The 25406-nt window shown below is 43.3% G+C and overlaps 1 protein-coding gene across 1 annotated transcript in view; it reads right to left on the reverse strand.

Annotated features, from left to right (window-relative positions):
• Window positions 1-25406, reverse strand: part of LOC138605325 (plexin-A2-like) — a 106165-nt gene that overhangs the window by 34570 nt on the left and 46189 nt on the right. The window contains exons 5-15 of the mRNA XM_069677503.1: window positions 23103-23226; window positions 21699-21852; window positions 21105-21201; window positions 16537-16651; window positions 13480-13680; window positions 11290-11386; window positions 10408-10607; window positions 6082-6233; window positions 4934-5051; window positions 4302-4438; window positions 2402-2569 (exon numbers count right to left, since the gene is read on the reverse strand). Coding sequence (XP_069533604.1) covers window positions 2402-2569; window positions 4302-4438; window positions 4934-5051; window positions 6082-6233; window positions 10408-10607; window positions 11290-11386; window positions 13480-13680; window positions 16537-16651; window positions 21105-21201; window positions 21699-21852; window positions 23103-23226 — 1563 coding nt within the window. The remainder of the gene's footprint in view (window positions 1-2401; window positions 2570-4301; window positions 4439-4933; window positions 5052-6081; window positions 6234-10407; window positions 10608-11289; window positions 11387-13479; window positions 13681-16536; window positions 16652-21104; window positions 21202-21698; window positions 21853-23102; window positions 23227-25406) is intronic.

Below are 25406 nucleotides of genomic sequence, written 5' to 3' on the forward strand. Positions count from 1 at the left end.
AGGGCCACATAGTGGGGCTGCACATTCATGATGAGGGCTCTTGATTGCAGCTTCACAAAGCTCCTCCTGTCACCAGGCTGAGGGCCAGGGTGTCTCTCTGAAGTCTAACCTGCAGGGACCGAGTGCTGGGTAATCCCAGCCCAAACCACATCAAGTGCCATCTTTTATTCAGTGGCGTACAGGTAACGCTAGGACTGTTTATGCAGCACATTAAGTTTCATTGTAACATTAGCAGCATTGCAGGGATTTGAAGGCATTCAGGCAGTAAAAACGAGAAATACAGTGATACAGAAGAGCAGCTGATCCATGCCCACTTAGTCTTCAATCAGTCTGGAGTCTGGTCCATCAAATGTGCAACATGCAAGCTGCAATTTGCAAAATGAGCTTGCTTCCTCACCCATTAATTATGGCACGTTTGTCAAATCAAAAGGAAGTTAAAGGACTGCCAAATGTTATGCAATTTGCAAGAAGCACTCTTTTTTCGGGCCCTAAACTTTGTGACATCATGATGACAAAGCCTCAATAAACAGAGTTGTTCCAATTACTGTGCAGATATAAGACATTCCTGCAATACCATCATCAGAGCAAAACAGTAGCCTTCACAGTACACTGCACTGTGCCGCCACCGTGGATTTATCAGTGCTGCCAGAGGTGCCTTCTGTTTAAGAGCAGCAAAGAAGAGCATCTTAAGAAATGTATCATGATAGCAAACAGCAACAGCGTGATGCTCGCAGAGATGGTAACATAAGTTGGAGTATAATGTGAGGAATTTGCCAATATTTTATATTGATAAACCCCCCAGTGAAACAATGATGTGTGCAGTTTGCAAAGGCTTCGGTTTCAGGGAAGCACCAGCGTTGCCATACAGAGTTAGCAGTATAGGCCTATAGAGCTGCAACTAATAATAACTCCAATCAGTCGACTATTTTCATGATTAATCGATTCATCTTCAGTTTATAAGATGTCCAAAATTTGTGTAGAAGCTCAGCACAATTCCAGAGAGCCCAAAGTCACGTCTCCAAATTGGTTCTTTTGTTTAACCAACAATCAAAGAGTCTTCATTTGTCATTTTGTAATTTGTCATAAATTACATGAAACTGTATATCAGGGGGGTGCATCTCTCCCTTTAAAGACCAATTGATACGCATCTATGTACATGGGCTATGATACCATTCATAGACGATTCGATACGATGCAATTTTTTTTGCATTTTTTAAGTATTAATTTTCCATTATTAATTAAAGTGCTAGTCTCGAAGACTTCACTTTCGTTCTCTTTGGCGGCACCTATGGCGATAAACAGTAATTGCAGGAGCACACTTCCCAGATATCCAGACAGTGCTGCATGTGTGACGTCCACGGTTGGCTCCGGTTGTAACTCTTGATTTTCCTGGCTGACGGTCGCTTTCCTTTCAGACTGTTTGCTTCATCTGAGCGTCGAGTTTGTTTCTTCTTCTTTGGATTGTCACTTATTTTTGAAGTTGTATCTGTAGTCATCCATCTTTTCTTTGTTTGTTCAGCCGTAGTAGATTACTGTTTACTCGCAACACTTGCAGAGACCGGAAAAGCAGCCGCTTAGCTCCGCCTACCCTCTCTGGCAGACCAACCGCTGCTGGCTGATGGAAAACGCGTCACTAACTGGGCGCCGCTTGGGATTTTTTCCACCAAAGTCGCCACAGACACCCAGTCTGTAATACTGCAAATGCAAAGGCTTTCATCAGTGGGCCAAAGGCTCAGTCACCATTCTGTTACCTCATTCTGTGATAGAGACTTAACAGACATTTATTTAATGAAAATCTTCATGATTTTTATTTTAAATTCGACTAATTCTATCGATGGGCTCTGCTCACCTTGTAAACAGATATTTCATTAAAGACCAGAGAATCCCAAAAACGAAATAATAGATTCTTGCTAACGGCACAAATTTGAGCCAAATAAACTAGAAAACGAGGTAAAAACACTGTTGGACAGAGCTCCGTGTGTCTGCTCAGAAAGCAGAGCAAAGAACATGCAGATGTGTTAAAATAATCATAAAAACAAAAAAAATGGCATTTCAGGACATCCATTCATAGTTTTGTCACATATAAATTGGTTGCACATGACGTCCAGGCATCTGTTGTTGCCACCCGCTCTGCTCTTGACAGTTTGAATTTGTTCTTTAATTTGACATACATTTCCGACACGCACTTGTCGGTGAAAAGCTGTCTGCTTAGTGTTTTGTACCTCAACTCAGATGTATTTACCATCACGAAAGTGGACATATTATCAGAACTTCTCTGTGAACAATGGGGCGAGTTTCAAACTGCACGCAGTGAGTTCCAGGAAGTTAACTTTCACCGCTGTCAGGGACCATTTCATACATGTGGCTTGTATCTGTGTATAAGCGGTTTGTGAAGTTTTACCTGGTAATGCTCCACAGGGGTTCAATGCGCTGGACTGTGGGGTCTTCTATGTACTCGAAGGCCAGACTCCCAGGAACTCTGGCCCGGTCCACGCTCAGGCTGACCTGCACCGGTCCTGCTCTGGTCACAGACGGAGCAGAGAAGCACACAATCTCCGACATCGACCTCCTGGTGGGAGAAACAGAGAGAAAAGATTTATTCATGCTTCCGATTGTGACGGCTGCAGCGGAATATCTCTGACTTCACCCAGTCATGAGCCATGCACCTCACTATAAGAGAAGAGGATTCATTATAGACTGTCCCATCCCTTCCTCGTTACAGACACATTAGGGATGGAGCAGTGTAATTAGAGAGTGCTCCAGCTAATGGCTTCCTCTCCTCGCCCTCCTGACTCCTACCATGCGAGGCTTTTTGAACTTTAAATAGATATCTATAAATACACTGAGAACAATACCTACCGCTGTGGGTTACATCACCTCCCCTCAAATCATTAGTAAGACTCCTCACTTAATGAGACTTCACTTAATTGTATCTAAAGTGTGCTTCTTTAAATAGAGCGATCTCTTCCTGTGTTTCATAGAGATTAGAGAAGTCTTTAATATTTTTTTAAGGCAGTCTCCGGTTGGTGTCTGTGACTCAGGAGTCTTGAGGAATATGAGGTTAAGACATAGACGGTATATAAGAAGTGGAAGTAGACTCTGTTTAAGTGAAGCCATAGCGGAAGGTGACTTAAACTTGCATTGTTTCTAATGTCCAGAAGGGGGCGTCTCCACTGGTTGCAAAAAGTCCAACTGTATGAAACCAGATGGGAAAATGTCCCTACTTCTTGTTGATTTATTGTCTCAGTAAACATTTTCTAAATGACTTTATGGTCTCAGTCTCTAGTTTCAAGTCTTCTCACATATATTATGATGTTTTGTAAATGATGGTCCCATTTATTGTAATATAGATAAAGCATGGACTGTAATTATCAAGTTGTTCCGGCAGCGACCTGGAAAATACCTTAGTAGGTGTTCGGTTATAATATAAGACATTTAGTTGGACATTCATTTTTTAGTCAGTAAATTTAATTTAAAGTCTCTTGTTAGCCTAAATCAGCATCCTAATTAAAGAGGGGGTATTATACTGTTTCACATTGTAAGACATATGATGTTACAGTGTTGGATGTCCAAACTAAACGTGGGTGAAGTTTCACATCTGTAGGTGAAAGTATGTTGAAGTAACCCCCAGGCTTCTCAGCCCACAGTTCTTCTTTTTCTACACGCTGCACTTTGTGACATCACAAAGTGCAGCCTCAGAAGGCTTCAGAGAGCTGGCCAATCAGAAGAAAGTGGGCTTGTAGGGGTGGGGTTTCTTAAAGGGGCAGAGCTGACTGAGTCGTTTCAGGCACAGGCTGCACGAGGGCCCGCACAGAGGGTTTATTTTAACTGTAAATTATGCTAAGCTACTCCGCAGGTATCACAGAGTGAAATCTGAAGCTTGAAATTAGCCTATTACCCCCGCTTTAACATCAAGGCTACCATAAATGTTGACTGCACCTTGCTATCAGAGCTAGCACTAGCATTAGCTGATTGCTTTTGCTAACCCTCTCGCTCAGCTCCGACCTCTCGTCCAAACATGGTCACTTCTGCGCCCAAGGACCAAGATGGCGTACATCGTAGATGATAAAGCAGGGTGTGCTTTAGGGCGTGGCTACTTTTGATTGATTGTTGCTACCACAGCAGTCTGTCAACAAGGATAGGGACGTAACAATGCGTATCCACCCTCTTGTCACTTTTCGGTTCCAAAAAAACAAGATGGCAGAGGCTAAAATGTTCACACACCTATGGGTGACATCACTTCTTTTATACAGTCTGTGTGTTAAGATAACATCAGGAGGTTATGTTATCATTAGCCTCACCTGAACAGCTCACATGTCTGATTTCCAAAGTACACATTAACAGTGCTTCCGGCGCCCAGGTTCTCCCCGACGATGGTGACCTTTGTGCCCCCAGATTCAGGTCCTCTGCCTGGCGTGAGGGCCAGCATCGAAGGCGTCTGTGGAGAACCACAATTCATACATTTTTCATTCAACACAGGTCAGACACAGTATGCAGTATGTCTTATTAATTATCTGATTCTGAAAAGCTGTTCTTTTAACGGCCTTGGCTGAAGGAAGCACTGTGTTTAAAACTTTACAAGGAGACTGTTTAAATGTAGATAAAGAGCTTCCTGAGGTAAAAAGGGAGTTTAATGAAGTACGACCCTCGCTGCAAATGTTTTGCATCCTCAAAAGCAAGTAAGAAATCTTAGATTGAGTGAAATAAAGCACCCCATTATTTTCATTGGCCATCTACAGTGAACAAACCGTTAAAGAAACCTGCAAAAGAATGTAAAAGTCTTTCAAATCGAGCGCATTCGTCCTTAGTTTCTGATTGTGGCATGACTCCGTGAAATTGGTTGATGGCTTTCACCAGCAATGTTCACTGTACATCATGGCCGACACTTAAGAACAAATGGAGAAAAATAAATATGTTTCAGTGTCATAGTTACCACAAAGGAGTAGAGCTGGGCGGACTGTGCTCGTAGCTCTGGTCTGCATTCGCCGACGCACAGCTTCACTGGACCGGGTGCACTTCCTTTAGGAGCCGCAGCCATCTCACAGACAATCCTTGCAGGATAAAAAACACAAATATATGAATGTAGGTGCAGATAAAACACAGATATGCGACAGAGTGTTATGCATACAAGTCACAGCGCATGCTAGGCACACACACAGCAGAACCCCTGCACTGTTTCATTTGTTATGAGTTGCGCGGGGGGGGGGAGATGGCCTCTGCCGGCCGCTGTGATTGAGGCAGACTTTCATAGAAGTTGTGGGTCAATACGGCGGGCCATCTTTCTTCCTAATGGGAAACCTATAACAGCAATATAACTCAAATGATAAACTGCCCCCCTCCTCATCTCCGGCACGATTGCCACCCACCATTACCTCCGGTTGCCATGACAACGCAGGGGTTTCTTCAATAAATCAGTATTGCCTGTCAGGTCAATAAGATAAAGTGCGCCATGAATAAGTCATTATAGCAACTGACCCCATGCTGGAATTAATGGTTGTAACAGCTGTAATGCCATGTTTTAAAGCACTGTGTGAGCCAAATGAATGGCCCTGAAACTGAATACAATAAGAGCACCCAATGAATCGTCCCTGCCCGGCCCTTCTATTCATACATCACCAGAGTTTTCCAATTTTCTGCTGGCATGTTCTTTTTCTTTTCCCTTTTCTTTTTTTTTTTACAAGGATATAAATAAAGTCCCCGCAGCCTGAGCCCAATCGCATTACATGGCTGTGAGAGAAACACATGGCTAACAGATTGTCCCTCCAGTCAGCGACATGCAGCGCATTTCAATTACAGCTGCGCCGACAGCCTCATAACGACAACGACACAAAGAAGACTGTCTCTTCCTTTGGCTCTGACTGCAACAGAGCAAGGCAAAGCCCCGCGCACAATCCTACAACCTGATGAGGCTTCACTGGGACGCAGCTTATTCGCAGACTGTGAGAAAACTAGAGTGAGGGAGGAGAGGAGGGTGCATGTGTTTGTTTTCTGCTTGTGCATCTGTGCAGTGTGTGTACGTACAGTACATTATGAGTCCATGTGTGTCTGTGCAGGAGAGGGGAGGGGAGGAGTTTCTCTTACTGTTCTGCAGTTATGTATCCCTCCTCCTGCGGGGTGCATCGTACACCTGCCACCTCCACGTTGCCCTGCAGCTCAGAGAAGGACAGACCCAGGTTCAGGCCCTGGATGGTGACCAGTGTGCCGCCCTCCAGAGGCCCGGCCACTGGGGTCACCTGCAGAGGAAGGAGGACAAAGTGATGGAAAGATGAGGAACGGTTTTCAAATGTCAGCTGGTCAGTTTTTCCCACCCCCGTAGTCTGTACACAGGAAGTGGACGAAGCCACCGTGATGTCACCCATTGGTTTGTAGATTACTGCTTTAAAGCCTTGAGCATTTTGGACACCGGCCTTCTTGTTCTTTTGGAACCAGAAGTGACCATATTTGGACAACTTGGTGTATTTGCATTGCTATGTCTCTTTCCTGGTTGCTTCTGTGGAGATTGTCAAAGGCAAATGGACCAACTTAAGATTCTTTAAAGCATCTAAAAGCGCTAAGGTTTAAGATAGCGCTCAACTATTGCAATTTGAGGCCAAATATTGTTGTCCCAAAATAACCATCACATGATAATTTGTGATAGGCAGCCTAGCCACTCTCTAAGCATACCAGTGTTGTGACCAAGTCATCTTTGCTCAAGTCATTTGGTGCAAGTCTCAAGCAAGTCTGGAGTCTTTTTCTATTGGGCAAATAAAGTCAAGTCGATTCCTTAGTTAAGGCAAGTCAAGTCACTTTTATTCCATCCAGGATACAGCAGTCTTTCTCTCGCTCTCACTTAAAAACATGGTAAAATGCTACATGCATACAAGCCCTGGTTAGAAATACCAGGACGCCCGTCACAAATTCTCATGTGGAGCCACTTTGGTGCAAAATGTTTGGCCTCAAAGTGTGTTTGTTAAAGTGCTAATCTTGAAGATCTCAGTTTTGTTCTCTTTGGCGGCACCTATGGCAATGGCACACTTCCCAGACATCCAGACAGTGTTGCATGTGTGACGTCCACGGTTGGCTCCGGTTGTAACTCTTGATTTTCCTCGCTGACGGTCGCTTTCCTTTTTAGACTGTTTGCTTCATCTGAGCGTCGAGTTTGTTTCTTCTTCTTTGGATTTTCACTTCTTGTTGAAGTTGTATCTGTAGTCATCCATCTTTTCTTTGTTAGTTCAGCCATAGTAGATTACTGTTTACTCGCAACACTTGCAGAGAGCGGAAAAGCAGCCGCTTAGCTCCGCCTACCCTCTCTGGCAGACCAACCACTGCTGGCTGATGGAAAACACGTCACTAACTGGGCGCCGCTTGTGATTTTTTCCGCGAATGTCGCCACAGACACCTAGTCTGTAATACTGCAAATACAAAGGCTTTCATCAGTGGGACATAGGCTCAACCACCATTGTGTTACCTCATTCGGCGATAGGTAGAGACTTAACAGACATTTATTTAAATGAAAATCTTCGAGAACCGTAGCACTTTGAGATGCCTCCTCCATTTTTTTTACTTAGCACGTCTAAAGGTCTGATAATCTCCACAGAAACACTTAAGACAGCTTGTCTGTAATCTAACATTAAGTAAATGTACCTAAAACCTGTGAGCATTACATAACTCGCACACTGACAGGGTTCATTCAAAAAGCCTTAAAATCCACCATAATTCAAAACAAACTTTAATGAATAATTCAGTGAAAAGGAAAGCCTTGAGAAACCCATTCAGAGTAAAGTTAACCATCCCAGCAGGAAACCTTTGGTCCTGCAGAGCCAAACAGGAGCGATGTCGGAGCTGCTCTCCCTCCACTCTCCGAGCAGGACTCTGCGGTTGATTCATTCTGCTGCAGCTCCTTCAGAAACACTAATAATGTGACAGGAACATCAAAGGCTGGCGGCTCTTTGAAGTGGAAGAGCCTTGCATCTCTGTGCCTGACCCACTGTGCCTCATTCAGGAGGATGAACAGGAGTTTGTGACATAAAAGATCCATCACCGCTCTCTAAACAAACTGAATTCGTTTAGCTGTCAAGCACTGAAAGTCTTCAGCCGGCGAGGGAGAAAATGTGAGATGGTCTCAGGTAAACAGTCACTTGGGAAACTGGGAGGTTGGTATTTGATGTGTTAGCTTAAGATGTGTTGCCGTGCTTTTTTTATAATATACAAAGTAGAAACAGGCTTGTAACTGGACATTTAAAGGCTTTGGGCCGCTGCTCGAAGCCTCGAAGGAACAAACTAAACTGTGGTGCTGTGATGTTGTAGAGGCCAGAAGTTATTTAAACCTACATTTTAAGAAATACTTTTACATTCTTATAAACACAAAACTCTCCAACAATCCGAGACTAAAATCTACCAAGACGCTGTAACACTGCGCTGTTACGATGGGGACATTTATAAGGAGAGTTGGCAGCATAACCCGTATACAGGAAGTGGATGCAGCTTCCAGGTTTGACATGTAAAGCCAGTGCTGAGGGGCCTTAAACCTGCATTATTTCTGAAGGCCTGCAGGGGGCGACTACACTGATTGCAAAATGAAGTCTACGAGAAAATGAGCCGACTTCTCAGTGGATTTATGACCTCAGAAAACATTTAGTAATGAGTTTGTGGTCGTCATTGCTATTTTATAAGTCTTCTTCAACTCAGCATGATGTTAATTTGTTATTATTTGATGAGAATTGAGAGAAAATAGACGAGGAAGGGTATGCTCTGTGGCAGGGGTGCCCAATCCTGCTCCTGGAGAGCTACCTTCCTGCATGTTTTAGGTTTCTCTGTACTTTAACACAGCTGATTTGAATGATCTGCTCGTTATCAACTGAAGCTTTTCAGGGGATTGATAATGAGCAAAACATTCAAATCAGGTGTGGAGCAGGGAGAAACCTAAAACATGCAGGAAGGTAGCTCTCCAGGAGCAGGATTGGGCAACGCTGCACAGTGGTGCAGACAGCAGTGGTTAGTGGTATCACCTCATAGCTAAAGGTTCCGAGTTCGAATCCTGGTTCTTACGTTGGCGACCTTTCTCCGGGTACTCCGGCTTCCTCCCACAGTCCAAAGACATGCTCGTTAGGTTCATTGGTGACTCTAAATTGCCCGTACGTGTGAATGTTAGTGTGAAAGGTTGTCTGTCTCTAAGTGTCAGCCCTGTGATTGACTGGTGATCAGTCCAGGGCCCGCCTCTCGCCCAGTGACAGCTGGGATAGGCTCCAGCCCCCCTGCGCCCCCTGAAGATAAGCGGTATAGATAATGGATGGATGCTCTCTGGCATGGCATCTTACTTGTAAAATGTCTTCAAATTCAGTCCTAATAAAAGACACTAAGCTGTTCAGAACACTTTGTTTAAAGCCTGTTCGCTAGCAGAAATTGGCTTTGCAATAAATATAACAGTTACATTAAATTCTGATGAACTTTGCCAACAAATCTTGCATTAGCGTTAGCTGACACCCTAGCATTTGCTGAACCCTCACTCAGCTCCGTTCTCTTATCAAAGTACGGTCACTTCTATACGGTGGCTGACAAGGGCAATCGCGCTGCAGCCCAACAGACGACTGGATTTACTGTTTTTTCTTTTGCGTGTGTTTTCTGGGTTGTTTTTGACTTTGCATCGTTTCTGTATTTGCAGCACATTTGATGCCAATGCATTTGTTTTGGCTTTTTGCAGCATGTTTTTTTCACTTCCAGCGCGTTTCTGTCATTGCATTTGTTTTGGACTTTTGCATGTGTTTTTAAATGTGCATCGTTTCTATATTTGCAGCCTGTTTCCTCTAATGGAAATCGTTTGGGTCTTTGCAGCATGATTGCCCTTACTTCTAGCTCCAACAAACCAAGATGGAGACAGTAACATGCTGAACTCGAAGCTTTAAAACAGGAGTCCACAAACAAATATGTGATGTCAACTTGGCAAAATCCAATTCTTATATAATTCTATGGTTGGGAGCCAAAACAGAGTGAAAGTATTTTCAGCTACCGTGTCATCCTGCTTCACATTGTGTTTTTCTCAGACCAGCCTGAAACCTCACTGAGATTCTCTTGTTGCTGATAAAACACCCAAAACAAAACTTTGCCTTTCTTCCATCTTCAACTTTTGCCGAGTTCAAGAGCTCAAACTTGTATAAATCCAAATGTTATGAAGCATCTTTGAAAGGAACTGAAGTGATTCTTTAGTTTAAGAAATCCATACCAAGAAATGTGTTTGATTCTTCCTACAAGAGAGACTTGTTATTCTAAGTGAGTCTTCATAGTTAGGTAACTACTTGGCTACAGAACTTCTCATCTTGTGTTTGTATAATTTGAACACCCTATATGTTAATGCTTGATGGTTACACAGACTGACAAACAGACTGACTAATAGACCTACAGCCTCGGCCACAGGCCAAACAAACAACTCACCTCAGTGATGCGTGGGTTGGTACACTTGACATTCCTGGCAGAGAGGTTGAGCCAGCGGCTCGCGTAGGGGGAGATGGGAGGACAGTGCTGCTTCATGGTGCATCGTCCCTCGCCGCTGCACCAGCCGCACTGGAACTTCCTCTCCGCCCGCAGACACATGCCGCAGCTGTCCCGCTGGGCGCTGCACTTGTAGAGGTTCACTGCAGGAAAACAAATAAATGTTATGTTAAGTTTTTTAAAGCTATCAAAAAAGTCAACTTCAATGATGGACTATTTTTAATGTTGGTCCAATATATAGGACAACAATTAAATACAGAGAAAGTCAAGGGTGCAAGAAGCTGTGCAGAAAACTTAACTATCTATAACCAGGAACAGCCAGCTTGTGAATTCAATGAAATCCATAGAGGCCATGTTAAGTATTAAAGTCCCTCTGTAAACATTAAGAAAAAGGATGCTAAAGTAATCCATTAAACCTCTCTTTGAAGTCGGTCTCCTACATCCTCCCTCCTGTAAGTAGCCTTTATTCATGCCCATATAAAGTAACCTACCTCAGTAATGACAGGGCCTGTTAGATTCATGGCCACCACTTTGTGCATCCTTGACTGTGAGGATGTATTTAATGTCCAACCCACAGTGACAACTGACAAACACCTTTCATGGCATTTTGATGGAGAGGAAACCAAACCGAGCAAATATGAAGATTCACCCCTCTCCCCCTCGGGGCACAAGTGATTGGGTGCTTTTTGATAACACTCGCTGCTATTGTGAACTTTCTCCCAAGGCCCATTGGAAGCCTTGGAGTGATCTGTATGACCCATCTATCCCCTGTGGATTGAGTGCTTTACAGTTCTGTGGTCTGGCAGTGATGGATGGCAGAGGCACCTTTAATCTTCTCGGGATTGTCGATGATGAAATTGCCGTTCCATACGATGGAGAGGTCCACCGCCAGGTCGCTGATCCTCACACCCTCGTACATGTACTATAAAGCAGAAACAGAGAGTGAGCGAGTGCGCGCTAAGTGGATCCAGAATGAGAGAAATCCAAGCACAAAAAAAAAAAAAAAAAGATACAGGGAAAGACAGAGTGGGGGGAAAATGAGAGGATGAAAGGGCAGCAGAGAGACGAGGCTTTTAACCATCTGTCATTTCTGCCATGCTTGTCTGCTCCTCTCCTCCTTGACGTGTAGAGACACAAACCCCGGCTGGGGTGGCCGATCATCCACATCTGAGGAAAATGGCCTTTTCATTCATTGTCACAGCGTTGCAGGTGTGCTTTGCATTGAAATGTAGCCCCTCATTTGCATTGTGCGACAAAACTCTCGAAAAATCTCCTGTATTCATTCCAAAGCTGTCACCATGTGTTAGGAACATCACGTTCATGCATCGTGAACACCTTGATGTAAAAGTCTGACAGTATCGGATGTTTTGTGATGACGGTATTGGAAGCAACGGCCTTTTTGTCGGTGCTTTCAGTGTCGCCTGTGGTTACTCGGATAAGCAATAAAGGTAATTTCTGTGCCAAGACTTCCTTTTCCATGTGATGGTCGTCGTTTAAAGTCCGACTACCAACTTGAGATGCAAAAAATTGAGTTGAATTGATCTGAAGACGATAATGATCAGACTGAGCAGACTAAAAATGCTAACTCGCCATTAGTTGATAGCCAATGGGTGCCAGGATTGCATTACAGCCGATGCATTATTCTCTTCTTCTTGCATACAACCAAAGCCTGCACAAGCTAGTGGACGTTAATTGGACTACAAATGGAAACTAGAGCGCTTTTGACACCAAAGATCGTGTCTGTCGATCGTATTCTGCTTCATTTACAGATTCTGTTAAAACATTATATCATCGTGCAAAACTCCTGTATTCATCTGAAATGCAATTTATGCATCGTGAACATCGTGAATTTCTGTGCCAAGACTTCCTGTTTACAGTCCGACAACTTGCAACTTGACATGTAAAAAAATGTTGAATTGATGTGAAGATGTTCATCACTGGACTGTTAGCTGCACTTAAAATAAGATGCCTGTTTGAAGAGATTAATAAAATGCTAAAGTGCCGTTACGCGATGGGCGCCGGGTTTGCATTACAGCCGATGTATTACGCCTCTTTTTCTCTCCACACTGACTGTTTCCCTGCATACCAGTGTATGGAAATTATGACTGATTTTTTATTATGACTGATTATTATGAGAAACGTTCGTCAACAATCTTTTTTTCCATGATGAAGAAGAGACGCTGACAAGCTAAAAATAGATCGTTGATAATAAAAACTCTGACGACACTTATGTTTTGTTTTTCTTAACGAGACGATACGTGACTAAAATGTTAGTGCTGGCTAGTGTCGTACATTTTTAATCCATCATATTTTAAAGCACCAGTTAGACACAAGGGGTACCACGAAGGTGGTTGTGAACTTTCTCTGTTAACTCGGGCTTTCTGCTTCAGGCTCTGTGCGCGCTCACACAAAAAGGAGCCATCATCGGCTGTTTAAAGTGTTAATTTACCTGAAGCAAACTAGAGACTGGAGTTTGACTAAAAGTGACGACTAACATGTGACTTTTTATTGACTAAAACTGGACTAAAATGTTTCGCCTTGTTGTCAACTAAAACTATAAAGGTTAAAAATGACTAAAATGTGACTAAAACTAAGAAGCATTTCTGTCTAAAGACTAAAACTAAATCTAAAATAGCTGCCAGAATCAGCACTGCTGCATACAACCAAAGCCCACAAAAAGAGTTCCGATATTACGGACTACGAACGGAAACCAGAATGCTTTCGACACCAAAAATGACAAACAAGACAAGGTCATTTTAAACTCATGGTCGTCTTTTTCACTTTAATGTCCTGTCCTTTCTCTTTCTCTACCCTGTCGCTCTCCTCCTTTCTCTTACTTTTTTTCTTTTCCCCTCCTCTCCCTCACTTTCCCTTTCCTCTACTTTCTCCTCAGTATGCTCCACACCTCGGGCGGTATTCAGCGATGTACCCCGTGTACCCTGCGTACACAGCAACCAAGCTGTGTGCCTCATTTGACAGCTGTGAGAGTCCCACAGGGAGTGTTTGAGGTCATACCGAGCTGTTCTGGCACTGCACGCTGGTGCTGTTGAAGCGCAGCGCCGTGACACGGTGGCTGACACCCTGCACGTGCACCACGCACTCGTAGCCCCGCTGGCCCGACTGCGGCTGGGGAAGGTTGCGGGCCCTCAGGGTGATGGGTCGGACCTCGCCTGCTGGAATGAGAATTTCCCCGGAGTGCAGGAGCTGAGGGCAGTTCTGTGATAAAAACATACAAACAAACATAATTGCACCATTCACAGTATGAAAGCCTGCATTTTTCATGCCCTCCCTGCTGCTGTGCCTTTAAATTACACATACATAATCTATGAAAAGTATTTACATAACTAGTTTATATGTATATTTGTCTATTTATATCTACTCTATTAGTGTGGGCCTGTCTATCTGCACTGTGTAATCTGTATTAATACATGCGAATGTTTATATAAACAAGAAGGCATCATGTAACCCTGAGATTAATGGAGCCAAAACACACTAATCCAAACATAATTTGCATGCTAATGCTAAATTTTCTTTCCACTGCAGAACTATATGTAAGACTGAGAGACTGTGTAGCGTATGCTAAGTACCACATATGATTATTAAGGGCCGTACTGTTTCCTGATGTCTGTAATTCTTCAGTTTTCTGTAATAATATTGATAATAATTTCTTTCTGCAGCTTTGTAAGCCTCTTAATGCTCACTCAGTCATCGGCCTTGCTGTGAGGCTCAGGGGATGGTGCCCACAGATGGTCAGTCCACAAAAGTCCAGACTTTAATTTCTCTCTAAAAACGTGTAAAACTCATTGTCACGATGTGTTACGTGTAGTTTTGTTGTTTGTGTAGTGTGTTGCTCTATATTTAATTGCACTGCATGTGTGAAAAAAAACCAAGTGATGAAGAGTAAAACATTTGCAGAAGCTACAAACTTTCATGTATGACACGTCCCAGCCAAAAAAAACACAACTTTCAACTTCAGTTCAATAAGGACGTTTCCTTCAATGTTAGCGTTAGTATGTGAACACACTAAACTACTAATAGTGAACATAGTGGAACACCTACATAACAACAGCGTCTTAGCATTGTTATTGTGAGCATGTTAGCATGGTGACTTAGCATCATTGTGCCTACATACAGCCTCATACACCTGCCAGCATGACACCATCAGTCTGCCTGATTCTTTGTCACACGTGAACAGATAAATGATCTTTAAATCTAAACACACGTGGATTTTCAGTTGGAATACAGTGTTTGTATCTTACGATAAAATAACATTTAAAATGTAATAAATCTGATCACAATTTATTGGCTGATATTAATTTTTAACATAAAAACCTTCATTAAAGTAAATCTCTGATTGACAAACTAAATTACCTAAAAACTTTATCTGGGGCCGTTCTGTACTGCAGTCTGCTATTTACTTTAATCTGCTAATAGCACTGAAACTTCAATATCAGTGCAAAATGTTCCCATTGGCCTCAGATATCTTCTACATTCAGTGCTAATTCGCAAACATGAACATGCTAACGCATTGAACCATGAATGAGAAGCATGTTTTACATAGCATCAGTAAGTTAGCTTTGTGATTGTGAGCATGTTAGCACAGTGACGTTAGCAACCTTATGCCTGAGAGCAGCCTAATAGAGCCGTTAGCATGGCTGTAGAGTTTTCTGCTGGTTATGAAACAGACTGACATTAATTCTGATGACTCTATATGACCTGCAAAGGCAAAAAAGACCATCAGCGACAGATTGATTATTTCTATGTAGTTATTTTTAATGCCTGAAACTGCTGCCGGGGGGGAGGTGTCAGACGAAGTGATTAACTGCACGCTGCCTTTGTTTACATCTTCCAGTGCAAAAATTTAAAGTGAGTGATACATATGAATTGAATTTGAATTTATTTTATTTGAATAGGGACGATGCAAATTAACATAGTTCCAGTACATAGCAGGAAACTGATGTGTTGCACAGAGAGTTTATAGCTTTTGCTAATTTTCACCTCTTGTCCCTAGTTGGGCCTTTACATACAATAAAGTATGTATATAGTAATATAGTAAGTCTGACCACATCACCCCTATTCTCATCGAACTTCACTGGCTCCCAGTACAATGCCGCATCCAATACAAAAACCTCCTCCTCACATACAAAGCTCTCCACCACCTAGCCCCTTCTTACCTCGGCGACCTCCTCCAAGATCACAGCCCCTCCCGCACCCTCCGCTCAGCCTCTGCTGGACTACTAACCATCCCTCCCCCCACACATAAGACAGTCAAAATCCATCACAACATTCAAATCCAAACTCAAAACCCACCTGTTCAAACTGGCATATTCACTTTGACACTGTGCACTACACTTGTTTTAGGTTGATGTCTGGTTTTAATAATGTGTGATGTTTTATTGTATGCTTTTATTTCCTGTAAGGTGACCTTGGGTCTGACCTGAAGGCGCCATCAAATAAAATTATTATTATTATTATGATTATTAAATAAAGCAGTCCATATCATAAAAAAACATAGAACTACAGATTTGAAAGTACTGACAGTTGAAGAAAGCAGGAAGAGATTTTTTGTTAAAAAAAACAACTTAAGCATGCACAGGACAAAATCAGCAAAGAGGTGGGAGGTACGGCTTTGTCCACAGGGGGCGCCAAAATCAACGCAAACCGAAGGTGTAAATAATTGTGCCTTTAAGGTGAAAGTGTCACAAGGCGACAGATAGTGTTCTTAAAAGTAACAGTTGAATCAGTAAATTAACTAGAAAAGTCATTGTTTAATGAAGGTGTTCCTATCAGCCTCAGCTGTACTTTATGTTTGGTGCCAATAAGTAAATGCTGACATGAATAGCATCAGCATGTTGACATTTTACTGAGAGCATGATAACACAGAGACATTACCATCATTGTGTCTAAATACAGCCTCGTAGCGCATCTAGCATTGCTGTATACTTTCTGACACTTTGTGTAGCTATGTGTATAAACTGTGCCTTTAAGGTGATACTCTTGTAAGCTACACTTTAATCAGCTAATGAAGCAATAAGTCTACACTGTCTTTACATTGCTGTGAATGTAGCGTACCTCTGAGGCGTTGACTCTGCCCTCCTGAAACGAACAGCTGCTGGGGTCGTGGGTGCACAGGTTGCGGTATTTACACCAGTGGCAGCGAAACGTGCTGTTCACACAGGACAGACACCTGCGGGACAAGATGCACACATTACTACACGATGCAGAATTTTAATTATACATCCTCAGGCCTGTATAGACTTACCCTGCATTGACATAGCATCCTATCATCTACATCCACCTTTCCTGAAGAGCATTGAAAAGGGAGACTGACGAAGCTTTTGCTGATTTTTTTCTTGTGATTGTTTCACAGAACAATCGGACGCGTCCCCAGTTTTTATTCAGACGTCATGAATGGTTGTCTTTTTGTCGTGGGTGACAATTAATGACCTTAAGCATGAATTCTTGGCAGGAGAGAAACTATACAAGTGTCCTTCTGATGCTGCAGCACTAAGCGGCTGCAACAGAGTTAAATAAAGAGATGTATTATGTCTACAAGGACATACAGCGTCCTTGTTTTTCATATTGATATCCAGCAACCTGAGATTTTCTTTTTCATACTTTAATGAGAACTTTTACAGACCTTTCCTTCATACTTCTGATTTTTGACTGACATGAAAATCACCCCTCCATCTCTGGATTATAAGCAAAATCTGACAGTAACAGTATCAACTGAATATTTGATGGGTACGACTGCACAACTTCTCTGGCTCTGACTCAGTGATCTGCAGCCAAGGGTCAGCTGTGGATTAAAGTTGGGCCGAGACAACGCAGCTACGCTGGATTTAATTTTTTGGGGAGGGAAAAGGGACCTGATTTTGATAAAACTGTGAGATGAAGAGATGAGAGAACAGAGATGGGTGACGCTCAGCTTCTGTTACACCAAACAGAGCAATTGGAGAGCTGTAAATGGAACACGTTCTGTTTCCCTCTGGGGCGGGCGATTAATAGAGGTGTACCACTGTGCAGAAAACAGATCACAGTCCCTGAATTTTGGTCCTGAAATAAGACAGAACTCGAATACTGCTGCTCAAATCGAGCTACAAATGCCAATAAATGTAGTGCAGCACCATTAAATTTTGATATTAATTAGCAGCCCAGGGCCAGTGTGGACACAGAAACGTGTGCTCGTGTGTAAGAGAGAAATTTGGGGGTTGGGTATTTTTAGAGCTGGACTGGCGGGGAGCTGCAAACACGGGGTAATTAATTATGGAGGGTGATTTGATGCTGAGGTGATAGCGGTAGAGGGGGAGGTGGAGGAAGAGGAGCTTGGTTGGGCGTGTGTTTGGTCTGAAATATTAATCACAGGAGTTCACAGGGTCACTGTGCAGCTAATGGAGGCCGTATTGGTGCGGTGCGGATGTGATGAGCTTCCCACTGTTTCTCTCTAATGGCTTAATACGGTTGTATCGGGGCATTCATGTCGCAGTCAAAGAGCATTTTTGGATAGGTGGCATGTGTATCCACTGTGGGCTAATTTCCTGGGTTTGGCTGTGAATACACCATCAATCAAATGTTGGCTCCTGGAGTTGTGTACCCCTGTATTAAGCTTTTGTGTGCTCATGATGCAGCATAATTCAGTTAAAGGTTGGTGAAGTGTGCATGTACAGCTGCCAGTTATAATCTCAGTAACAGCTGAAACAAGAGGAAATATTACTTCTCCTCTGTCTCTGTTTACTCTGCCACCTCGGGACAGTCGAGAAGAAGATCTGTAGATCAGTAAATAAGTGAGTTGATCAGAAGAGTAATCATAAATGTGCTTCATAAGTCTGTCAGGGTAAACGGCTCCATGTCTGATATTTTCTGCTCCTCCACTGGATCACCGCCTCCTGTCACCTATTTTATAAATAATGTACGGTGATGACTGCAGAGGTTCAGGCTGGAGTTTGCTGATGACACAGTCACAGTGAGTCTGTAACAGCAGCTGGCTCAGTGGTTGACAATTTTGTCCAGCAGTTTGATCACTCTCTTTAAAACCAAAGATTTGATTTAAAGTAAAAAATCTTGAAGATTTTCATGTAAATAAATGTCTGTTAAGTCACTATCTATCGCCGAATGAGGTAACACAATGGTGATAGAGCCTTTGGCCCACTGATGAAAGGCTTTGCATTTGCATCATTACAGACTGGGTGTCTGGTGTGGAAAAAATCACAAGCGGCGCCCAGTTAGTGACGCGTTTTCCATCAGCCGGCAGTGGTTGGTCTGCCAGAGAGGGTAGGCGGAGCTAAGCGGCTGCTTTTCCGCTCTCTGCAAGTGTTGCGAGTAAACAGTAATCTACTATGGCTGAACTAACAAAGAAAAGATGGATGACTACAGATGCAACTTCAAAAATAAGTGAAAATCCAAAGAAAAAGAAACAAACTCGACGCTCAGATGAAGCAAACAGTCTAAAAAGGAAAGCGACCGTCAGCCAGGAAAATCAAGAGTTACAACCGGAGCCGCGAGCTAGTTCAGGCGGGCAACTCGAGCTGACAAACACTTCCCCCCAATGTGGTGTCGATTTAAACTGCAACATTTCCAGTCTCTCCCTCTGCTCTGTCAATGCCATCGCTGCCCTGCACCAGCACTGCACTCACACTTTCAGCCCCACCACCACCCCAGCATCCACCTGCAGGCTCCGAATAGGGGGGGTTTAAGATATTCTATGCATTATGTTCTGCTGCTGCAATAAACATTTCTATCTATCACAAACGTGAGTTGTCTGACCGATCAAAAAGCTCGAGACTGTGGGCGGGGCCAATCACATTTTGATTGACATCTTCCTGTCTCTGCAAACAAGTACGCATGTTACAATCAGTGTAGCACAACTCTACACATTATGTTTGAGTCGTCTGAGTCAGAATCACAGGAGGAATCAGAAGTCCCGCCTCTTGAAAATGATTCTGTTAAATTGATCGCTGAGTTGTGAGAAGCAAACTGCTTTGCTGACCATATCACAGTTAGCATTTAGCATGCACATGCAGCGTTAGCTTAGATTCACCTATTTGTTTTTAAATCCATGACGGCGATGGCACATTATGTTGTGTAGCTTTATAACTAAGAAACTAAACTTCCTCCGCCGACGCTCAACACTCAGCGTCTCCTGAGGCAGGACATGATGTTAAAAGTACAATTTTGTCGTCGGCCCTCACAGCCAGAAGCTCCCCCATCCCTTCATCACTCCAGTTTGTCTTTAAATGGTCCATCTTCTTCAACCTCCGATGCTCTTTTTTAAGATTTTTTTGTAGCCTTGTATGCCTTTATTTATAGAGAAGACAGTGGATAGTGTTGGAAACAGGGGAAGAGACAATGGGGATGACACGCGGCAAAGGGCTGAGGGTGGGAGACGAACCTATGGCCGCTGCATAGAGGATTACAGCCTCTGTAAATGGGCCGCCGACCTCAGATGTTTTTAATCATCCTATCACGTGTAGCTCTTCTGGTTTTCGCACCGGTCGTGCTGAAATTTCCTTACTATCACCTGCTCACATCCACTCGCCACGACATCTTGCAGGCATGTGACCAGGAGGCTGTCTGGGAAAATCTGCATTAAGTCGGACGTAAAGTTTTTCAATTTACCCGGACAGTGTCGGGACATTTTCAGGAGTGCAGCGCATGTTTGAAAAGAGGCTTGACGTTGAAGTCGAAGTTAAAGTTGGACAGTTTGATTCAACCTTTTTCGAGCTTTCTTAACTGTCTTATCTTTGTGTGAAAACTCATTACGTTTTTGATATGTGGACTTTATTTAAAGCTGACAGTTGCTGCCGCAGTGATTGGCGTTCTTCCTAATGAGATCCACCTCTGCAGCGCTGTCTGCAATTGTTATTCAGGCAGAAACACTCTTGTCATAGTTTACTCTTACGGTAAATATAGTTGACATTAGCATAATGGCTCAAAGTCAGAGCAGCTTCCCTGAACAGTGAGGAAGCTTTTAGGCGGGGTGAAACAGATGAGCATTTAAATGAAGCCCCTCTTTAATTTACTTTATTTCATCTTCCCTCACGGCTCCAGAGGAAAGCTAAAAATCAAAGATGTCTTTATGTCTCGTATCTAACAAACACAATTCTGTGGCGGCGGCCCTCGGGACACGGTGGAGTCAAAAGGGGTGGTTGGGTACTTATCTATTTAGGGGTCCTGGGGGACAACTGGCCTACAAAGGAGTACATGGAGTTAGAAAAGCTGCTCTGTCGGTTTAAAGGGGAGTTTTTCAGGTGTGAATATGCACAAGGCATTACGTAATACACAGCATCTGTTCTTTAAAAAATGATAATGCATTTAAAAAAAGATCAGAGAGATTTAATGACTTAAAAATCAGTAGTAATCTGTGTTTACAGCTGCGAGCAGTAAGCCCACAAACTGCCAGTTTAAGCAAAGTCGAAACAAACAGGCCATGGCGAATGCATCATGTTGATTCAAATGAAACCTGACAGATAAATTGAACTCCGAGGTTATCTAACAGCCCGATCTTAAGTGGAGCTGCGAGCGTCAGTACATCATTGCCCTAAATTAAGTTGTGCTCTTCCATTTATTGAACAAATCAAAGGTTGGGGGAGGCTGGGAGGAGAGAGGGAGGGAAGGAAGGAGGGGGACGGTGATGGACTCACGTTTTATGTGTGCTGCAGTTGTAGAACTTCACCTCTGTGCTGGCGACCATTTGCCCCGTCTCTTTTGAGTTCAGACGAAGCTCGACGCCGGCCCAGTCTGAGAGAGAGAGAGAGAGAGGAGAGCAGAATGAAAGGACGGAGAGAGAATTAAAAATATGTGTGAGAGAGAGAGAGAACAGCGTGGAAATAGGAGAGGGAGAGAGAGACAAAGAGGGTGGATGAAAGGACGAAAACAATAAGCGAAAAGAGGAGGTCAAAATGAGGAAAAAAAACGTTAATACTTTTATCACATTTCTGTAAAGAGCCACCTGGTGTCTGCGTCTCTGCAAGGGCACACTGCTGTTGTCGTGAGAAAAACCTTCAGTCAGAAACTTCAATTGAGGGATTAGTGCATATGCTCTGAGAAAATTCCACTGCTCCTTGGTACTTATCAAACTCTCCGGATAAACACAAAATACAAGGTGGTCAATCTGAAAGGAGACGCTGTTTTTATGCGTCTGGAATATTGATATTAAAAGTTTTTCACCTGACATTGACATCGCCCTCTGTCTTTATCTCATTTTCTGTTCCTTTGTTTAAAACATGAAGCCTCACCTTGTCCCTCTGGTATCTGAGGCACCTCCTTCCCAGCCGGGGACAGACACATGACCCTGTTCCCGTTGACGTGACCCTCCACCTGGGCCTGCTGGCCGAACGAACAGGTGATTCCAGCTGAGAGGTCTGGAACATTATTCACCTCCAGCAGAAGCTAAAGGAACAGGAGAGGGAGAAGATTTAGGGGGGAATTTACTAAAGGATTGCGTGGCTTTTGAGCATGCTGAACTTGTGCACAAAAAGTGCGCCGCAAAGCAAACAGCGTCTCTGCTCTGGTCCCGTTTGCACGTATTTAAACGAGTCATTATGCAGACATTCGGGGCAAATTTGGCCCCTTTCCATGCAAATGAGCCTCGTGGCAAAAAGCACCTTATTCACAAACGCCAGTGCTAACAGCCCCGCGCAGTTAGAGTGAAAATATTACCGTCTGCCGAGAGCTATATAGAGAGAATATAAGAATCTATTTTTATCAGAGTTAAAGGAAAAGTTGGGAAATATGCTAATCAGTTTTCTTGCCACTCGTATCTGTCTGGTGCATATCAAGCTTGAGCCTGGAGATGGTTAGCTTAGCTTAGCACTCTGTGTTCCTAGCCTGGAAACAGGGAGAAACAGCTAACCTCGCTCTATCGAAAGCTAACAGCCACCAATCAGCACCCTTTAAGCTCACTGATTACCGCTGTAAATCTTATTTGTATGATCCGTACAGATGCCGACCTGCACAAAGGACAGAAATGACTTCAGGAAGTCGTTGCTCTCGGCCAAGAAATAGTCCAGGACATAACCTTCCTGTAATTAGCTGTTTTTAAACTTCTGCTTTTGCCTGGATTAAATGATGAGATATTAAGCTTTTAATTAGTGTGCTGAAGGGGTTCTGGACATAACAAGGCTAGCTGCTTTCCAGTGTTTGTGCAAAGCTAACGGGCTGCTAGCTTTAGCTTCATAGATATGAGAGTGGTATTAATCCTCTACATTTAACTCTCGGCAAAGAAAGCAAATAAGTGTAAATCCAAAAGATGTTGAACTATTTCCTTGAGCTAATCCCGGCTCCTACTGTACTTAAATCCTCCGTTCTCTTGGCCACTGTACAAAAACAGCTGAATTTAACTTTTAGGAAACGTAATCAACCTTTTGGCAGAAGATTCAGAGATGCAGACGGAGCAGCTCACTGCCACAAAAACATCTCTCACCCAAGGTTTTTTTTTACACGTCTCCCGTGCCACACTACATGTGTTCACACCAAACTAAATAGTGTGAACGCCCCACAGGGAGAATCACCCGATCCTCTCTGTCTTCACCTCTCATTGTGCGTGTAGCTGTACAAGACTACTCTCAGTGATTGCTCATAAACGCAGGCTTAGTGTGCGTGTAGCGACGGTGATTGGTGGAATGATAAAGCAGACTCACGGGGACACTATGTGCTGACACAGCAATGCTGTCGGGGTGAGCGATGACCTTCACACAGCGGTCAATGTCAGTGGCGAAACGGAACATCTCCTCGGCCCTGTGACAACGATCCCTCCTCGAGCACCTGTGGAGCAAGAAGGACACGTTATTCAAAATGCATTTAACAGTGAAATGTGAAGATCAGTTATCAGCTACTGAAATGTTGGTCCATCATTTGTTCTAACACTTTGAGATTTAAATAACTCCTGGATATGTGACATTCGTAGAGGTTTAACACCACTGAATGACAAATTCATCGTGCACCTCGTCCTTTGGTTTCCCATGAGGTTCACATTTGTAGTTTTGAAATGAATGCTTCAGGAACTTCACTGGATCGCCATGCTACATTTGGTAAAGTTTCAATTTGAATTTTCTTTTTTCTACTTTTTATCTATGAGCAAGTCAAAGTCTCACTCCGCCCCGAACAAAATACCTGCAAAAAACCCACCATTCCCATCAGGCTCAGTTTTACCAACTCGTCCCCCGTTATCAAATACGAGCGCTTTGTCGCATCCCTTTGGTGCATCATTCAGGTGCACTTTTGAATGTTACACTGATGAACATGGTAGTGTCTTCGTGGTGGTGGATGTGGTCTTTGTCACACAGTCTGTAGATTTAGGCTTAAATAATTACAAGTGTAAGGTTGGGGAAAACATTATGGGGTGGGTTTTTGAATTCACACAGGACCGGGACCCTGGTCTCCTGGGTTAAAGTGGTAATCTCGCAGATCTCAGTTTTGTTCTCTTTGGCGGCACCTACGGCGATAGACGGTAATTGCAGGAGTACACTTCCCAGATATCCAGACAGTGCTGCATGTGTGACGTCCACGGTTGGCTCCGGTTGTAACTCTTGATTTTCCTGGCTGACGGTCGCTTTCCTTTTCAGACTGTTTGCTTCATCTGAGCGTCGAGTTTGTTTCTTTTTCTTTGGATTATCACTTATTGTTGAAGTTGTATCTGTAGTCATCCATCTTTGTTTGTTCAGCCATAGTAGATTACTGTTTACTCGCAACACTTGCAGAGAGCGGAAAAGCAGCCGCTTAGCTCCGCCTACCCTCTCTGGCAGACCAACCACTGCTGGCTGATGGAAAAAGCGTCACTAACAGTCTGTAATACTGCAAATGCAAAGGCTTTCATCAGTGGGCCATAGGCTCAGTCACCATTGTGTTCCCTCATTGGGCGACCGATAGAGACTTAACAGACATTTACTTGAATGAAAATCTTCAAGATTATTACTTTAAAGTCCTATATTGTTTAATCCATGCTAACCTGCTCACAATAATAGAGCGAACAAGCAGGTGTTAAGTAGGTATAATGTTACATTGTTCACCATCTTGCATGTAGCATTAGCAAGCTAACATTTGCTAATTATCATCTCACACAGACGCACTAGGTTCCCTCACATTCTGCTAGCATGGCTGCAAATGGTCTTCTTCCATCTGTACATAATATAATGCATATAAAGCTAATATGCCTAAATATATATTCTTAGGAAGCCATCCCTAACTTCTCCCTGAGTTATATCATGAAATAAAGACATGAACACGTTGCTGTCTGGCGGATGCTTCGTCCGATTGTTCCCTCTACATTTTTACTTTCCTTTTCTTCGGAGCAAATTACTCCGAGTGCAACAGTAGAATAAGCTTCAACTCCTGGATCCTCCTAGATCCCAACAGGCAATTAAAAATAAGAAGTGAGACAGCCTGCACCAGAGTGTGACCTTAATATAATCTTGTAAGAGAGAAATGCTATGCACGAGGACCTTAAAAGTTACGACAAGACGTTTAAAACTTTTTGCAATTTGTCCAGTTTTAGAAACGGGGATTTATAGATGAGATAGAATTTATTGCCTTTGTATTTGAAAGAGGATTTTTAGTAGTCAGGTCTCTGCAGGCTAGGATAATAACAGGCAGGGTGTATTAAGTCATAAACGCGGCATTTAAAAGAACAAGAGTCTCTCAGCTGTTGAGTTAAATAGTAGAGGCTAACTCGCAGTATTTTGGCTGTGCACCTCTCCTCTCTTTCTTTCAAATGAGTGAAGCTCACAGCGAGGGGAGATGGTTCTTAATACACTCTCTCTGATGCTGCAGTGGGGGCGGCACCTCCTGAGAGAGCTCAAAGAGCACCGAGGCCTCTGCTGTAATTACAGCACAATATAAAGGCGGTATGGAAACGCGGTGACAGCTGCTGCCGGCTCGGCTCCTTCAGGCGGACCAGCGCCACAGGAGTACAGACAGTCACCTCCTGACCGCTCATCAGCTGAAGT

The sequence above is a fragment of the Semicossyphus pulcher genome, unplaced genomic scaffold (assembly GCF_022749685.1).
Source record: "Semicossyphus pulcher isolate SPU_LCO1_2020_fin unplaced genomic scaffold, fSemPul1.0.p SCAF_3, whole genome shotgun sequence".
NCBI classification, from domain to species: Eukaryota; Metazoa; Chordata; class Actinopteri; order Labriformes; family Labridae; genus Semicossyphus; species Semicossyphus pulcher.